Below are 5,591 nucleotides of genomic sequence, written 5' to 3' on the forward strand. Positions count from 1 at the left end.
AGGCCCCACGACCGGACCCAAAAAAAAAAAAAAAAAAGCTTCCTGCGTAGCTAGGATTACAGAGGTGCACCACTGACACCGGGCTTAAGTTTTCTGTAGACACCACCAGCCCTGCTAAAGCGCATTAGCAGAAATGTTATGTTCACAGTTCTCAGAAAATGCGCGACAGGAGTCCTTACACTCAGGGCATGACTCCGAAGGTGCTCCTGTCGCGTGAACCTCTTGCCGCAGGTCTCGCAGGGGTACGGCCTCTCGCCGGTGTGTGATCGGATGTGGCGCTTCAGGATGCCTTTCTGCTTGGCCGTGTAAGGGCAGAAAGGACACTTGTGGAGCTTGATGGGGACCACCAGCATGTCACCTGAGGAACCCAATGGACTGGGTTAGCTATACTATAAGCAGCAACAACCCTGCCACCCTCTGGTGAACAGACAGGATTGGGAGTTGGAGGATTCTACCAGGAAGAAGTTCATCAGCAGGATACCCCATGAAATTTTCACTTTGGCTCCCAGAGTCAAGTGCAGTGCTAATGTCCAGCACTAACTGGTAAACTGAATGTGACTCACATTCAGAAATACAGCTCATATTACAATCTCAGAACACATAACTGGGAAAAAAAAAACCTCAAATAATACTCAATGTGTTCATACCTTGAAGCCTTAAGCCCTAATGTGAGTATATTTGGAGATAAGGCCTCTAAAGAGTTAACAGGCAAAAATGAGGTCACAGAGGTGGGGCTAGGGGAGCTCTTTGTCTCTCTCTTCACGTCTCCATCCCTCCCCACCCGTGGCACAGTCAAAGCAAATGGCACCTAAGGGCACTGTGCAAAGGTGGATGTCTGTAAACCAGCAGAGGCCTCAACTGCACCTTGACCTTGTACTCCCAGTTTTTCAGAACCCTAAGGAATATTGCTGTGAGCGCCACCCAGCCAGTCCCACTGTGCCACAGAAGCTGAGCTAATAGTGACCCTCTAAATCGATCTCATTGCCTTTGAAAGTTTGAAAAACTCCTAAGTCAGACTTCTGGACTGGAATGTGGGGATGGACAAAGATGCCCATAGTGATATCTCAAAAGATGGTTTGCTTGCTTGCCTGCCTGCCTACTTTCCTTCCTTCCTTCTTCCTTCCTTTTTTCCATGCCAGAACTGGGGCTTGAATTTAGGGTCTACATGCTGTTCCTTAGCTTTTTAGCTCAAGACTAGTGCTCTACAAGGTGAGCCACAGCTTCTGGTCATTAATTGAAGATCGGAGTCTTATAGAGTTCCCTGCCTAGGCTGGCTTTAAATCTCAATCCTCAGATCTCAACCTCCTCAGTTGCTAAGATTACAAGTTGGAGTCACCACCACCTAGAATCTCAGCATTTCTTTTCTTTTTCTTTTCTTTTTTGTCAGTCATGGGCCTGAACTCTGAGCCTTCAGCTCAAGGCTAGCGCTCTACTACTTGAGCCATAGTGCCACTTCTGGCTTTTTCTGCTTATGTGGTGCTGAGGAATCAAACCCAGAGCTTCATGCATGCACTCAACCACTCAGCCACCTTCCCAGCCCCCAACTCAGCATTTTTTTTTGGTCAGTCATGAGGCCTGAACTCTGGGCCTGGGCGCTGTCCCTCAGCTCTTCAGCTCAAGGCTAGCGCTCTACCACTTGAGCCATAGTACCACTTCTAGATTTTTCTGCTCATGTGGTGCTGAGGAATCGAACCCAGGGCCTCATGCATGCAAGGCAAGCACTTTACCACTGAGCCACCTTCCCAGCCCTAACAGCATTTCTTAACCAATTAAGTGGCCCAGGCTCTGTGGTCTCTATAAACAATGGAGTAACTCATTTCTCTAATATCTTCTCAGGATGTCTAGCTAGGGTACTATTAAAAAAAAAGAATGACAAGCAGAATTTCAAGGGAGAGCCCAACATTGTTTCATATCAGAGTGGAGATCATTCTCTTGGGTTTCTAGTTCTCAACCTGCTAATTAATGCCTGACATTCTGCAAAATCCATGGTGACTTCAACATCTGTTGATCTGCTTTTCCCTAAGAAAAAGCAGCATCTTACAGCTTACTGCTAGAGACATCAGTCAACTATGATCTTCCTCAGATCTCACTACAGAGCTGGAGATTCCTACAAAACAGGAAAGATTATGTTTCCTGGGACAAAAGCTGCAGCTCACACTTCATGCTGCCTACTTCCTGCCACTGTAGAGTCTTCATGTCATTTCCCCACACTGTGGCATTGTACAGCTCCCCTGATAAACTAGAAAAACACATAGCAAAGCCAGGCACCAGTGGCTCACACCTGAAATCCTAGCTACTCAGGAAGCAAAGATTTAAGGATCGAGGTTTGAAACCAGTTAGGACAGAAAAATATATGACACTCCTATCCCCAATTAACCAGTAAAAATCTGGAAGCAGAACTGTGGTTCAAGTGGTAGAGCACCAGCCCAGCCTTGGCTATTTCTTTTGCCAGTCCTGGGTCTTGAACTCAGGGCCTGAGCACTGTCTCTGAGCTTTGTTTGCTCAAGGCTAGCTAGCACTCTGTCACTTCAGCCATAGCGTCACTTCAGCCACAGCGTCACTTCTGGATGTTTTTTGTGTATGTGATACTGAGAAATCAAACCCAGCGCTTCATGCATGCTAGGCAAGCACTTTACATCTTCCTAGCCCCTTGAGTTTTTAGTTTTTTAAAAGCCAAGGAGAGAGCAAGGCCATGTTCAAGCCCTAGTACTGACATATACAAAAATAAATTCCAAATATAATAAAATAAAAATAATGTATATAAGTATATCACTTTAAGATTCAGGAGACTTGAGTATCTGCAGACTTTATTATGAGAGGGCAGTCCTGAAACCAGCTCCTCAAGCAGCAGCTGTGGAATGAGGTTGTAGAGGTAAAACACAAAAGACCCGTGTAGAAACAATGCTTTGTATACATGAGAGGCTCAGTTAATACCTACTGGAGGTGGTGGTGGTGATGATGATGGTGGTGATGATGACCATGACAATCCCAATGATGCGGGAGCAGAAGGCATACCAGGTGCGCTCTACATGCCTTCAGGGGTGATGAACGGGAAGGGAGCTCACCTGCGTCCTCCTCTCCATACCAGTCATTCTGAACGTCGATCACAGAACTCATGGCTATTCTTGCACTCACTGGCCTTCCCTCCAAGCCCCGAGACAAGTGATGTTCCGCGAGTTCTTTGCTCTGGGCAGCCCCACTGCGCAGGAGGGCTTCCAGGAGTTGCTTCATGTGGTAGTTGGTGTATGCCAAACCCATCGCCGGGCTGCTGGGCAGGCCCTCCTCCACGTGGGCCAGGCTCGGCGGGGCCATGAACTGCAGCTGCTGTTCACTCATCTCCACCTCCGCTCTGGCTCCATTAAGTTCCCCTTTGGGCTTTACTCTTCGGGGCAGAGAAGACAGGTAGTCACTGTCAGCCAAGCCACCACCCTTGCTGTCTTTCACCACCAGCTCCGAGGAGTGACAATCCCCGTAGCCGTCGCGAGGGGGCGATCTCGAGTGGTCCATGAGCCCTTCTTCCAAGGCTGGAGGGCAGCTCTTAGTACTACAGAAGGTCCCTTCCCTGCCTGAACTGGGTCTCCCATTGCTGTCCTGATGAGCTGCGGCTGCAGCCACGGCTGCCATGGCTGCAGCCACCGCAGCCTCCTTCTCCATCTTCTTGCAAATGTCCAGCGACGACCTGATGTAGGACTTGCAGAAGTTCACCACATCGTTCATCTGCAGGTAGCTGGCAGCCGACATAACTTCAATCACGTTCTCCCCACACAAATCCAACTTCCCAGAATAGAGGAAATCTAAAATGACAGCGAAGGCATCCGAGGTGACGATGTCCAAAGAGGCCGTGCTGTGCTGTCCGCTGTCCTGGATGTAGTGAATGAGCAGGGCGCGGAAGTAGCCGCTGTTTGCAAACAAGATGTTCCTGTGCGCCTTGAAGATGCGCCCTTCCACGATGATGCTGCAGTCGCAGAAAAAGTCCCTCTTCCGCTGTTCATTCAGCTCCCCCAGGAGCTTGGCACAGTACGACTGCACCTCCATCTCTCCAACCTCTGCTCTGCTCTCCAGGGGCTTGTATCCCTGCCAAGATTTTTTATTTGAGCGAATTCACAGATCCCAGCCTTAAAATTACGAGGTCCTTTCTAGCCCAGCCCCAATAGCTCACGACTATAATCTTTGCAACTCAGGAGGCTGAGATCTGAGGATCACAGTTCAAAGCCAGCCCTGGAAGGAAAGTCCCAGAGACTCTTATCTCTAATTACCACCAAAAAATCCAGAAGTAAAGCTGTGGTTTAAGTGATAGAGAGTTAGCTTGGGGCAAAAACGCTAAGGAATAGTGCCCCGGCTCTGAGTTCTAGCCCCAGTACTGGCATCATTAAAAATAAATAAACTGCAGCTGTTAGTGGCGGGCGCTATGGCTTCAAGGTTACTTTGCAGAGCCAGAGCACTGGCTCGCGGTCCCAACGGAACGCCAGTGGTGCACTCCATAGCATCAAGAAGTGGTGTTCCTACTGATGAGGAACAGGCTACTTGACTGGAAAGGGAGATCATAATGGCCACGCAAAAGGGACTGGACCCTTACAATATATTGGCCCCCAAAGCAGCTGCAGGCACCAAGGAAGACCCTAATTTGGTTCCATCCATCAGCAATAAGAGGATAGTGGGCTGCATTTGTGAAGAAGACAACTGTGATGGGCCACTGAACCCCATACTAATGTTCTTAGAATGTGCTGTAAAAATTCCTCTAAAACCAACTATGCCATTATGTTATAAGCTGTTGTAGATCCAACAAGAGGTTATCCACCTCAATGAGAAAGAACAAAAAAATATATATATATATATTTTTTTTTTTTTTTGGTGGTGGATCTTGAACTCGGCCTGGGGCGCTGTCCCTCAGCTCTTCAGCTCAAGGCTAGCACTCTACCACTTGAGCCACAGAGCCACTTCCAGTTTTCTGGTGGTTTATTGGAGATAAGAGTCTCACAGACTTTCCTGCCCAGGCAGTCTATGAACCGGAATTCTGAGAATTCAGCCTCCTGAGTAGCTAGGATTACAGGTGTGAGCCACCGGCACTCAGCTGCAAAAAAATTTTTTTGTGTAAAGCCAGCGCCAGTGGCTCACACCTGTAATCCTAGCTACTCAGGAGGCTGAGATCTGAAGATCGTGGTTCAAGGCCGGTTCAGGCAGAAAAGTCTGTGAGACTCTGATCTCCAATAAACCACTAGAAAACCGGAAATGGTGCTGTGGCTCAAGAGGTAGAGTGCTCGCCTTGAGCTGAAGAGCGCAGGGACAGCGCCCAGGCCCAGAGTTCAAGCCCCATGACCGACAAAAAAAAAAAAAAAACTTTTTTTTTTTTTTTTGGAAAGCTATAGCTAACTGCATTGTGAGCATAATATGTTTCACAAAGATTTTTTCCCCCTGGTACCGGGGCTTGAACTCAGAACTGGGACGCTATCTTTGACCTTTTTGTGCTCAAGGCTAGAGCTCTTCTACTTTGAGCTACACCTCCACTTCTGCTTTTCTGGTGGTTACTTGGAAATAAAGAGTCTCAGAGATTTTCATGCTGGGGCTGGCTTTGAATCATGATGCTGAGATCT

At 48.1% G+C, this 5,591-nt stretch overlaps 1 protein-coding gene across 1 annotated transcript in view; it reads right to left on the reverse strand.

The window, feature by feature from the left end:
* Zbtb8b (zinc finger and BTB domain containing 8B) overlaps positions 1-4,035 on the reverse strand; it is a 7,069-nt gene extending 3,034 nt beyond the window's left edge. The window contains exons 1-2 of the mRNA XM_013020572.1: positions 3,066-4,035; positions 180-358 (exon numbers count right to left, since the gene is read on the reverse strand). Of these exons, the coding sequence (XP_012876026.1) occupies positions 180-358; positions 3,066-4,035 (1,149 nt within the window). The remainder of the gene's footprint in view (positions 1-179; positions 359-3,065) is intronic.
* Between the last annotated feature and the right edge of the window lie 1,556 nt (positions 4,036-5,591).

The sequence above is a fragment of the Dipodomys ordii genome, unplaced genomic scaffold, assembly GCF_000151885.1.
Source record: "Dipodomys ordii isolate 6190 unplaced genomic scaffold, Dord_2.0 Scaffold51, whole genome shotgun sequence".
NCBI classification, from domain to species: Eukaryota; Metazoa; Chordata; class Mammalia; order Rodentia; family Heteromyidae; genus Dipodomys; species Dipodomys ordii.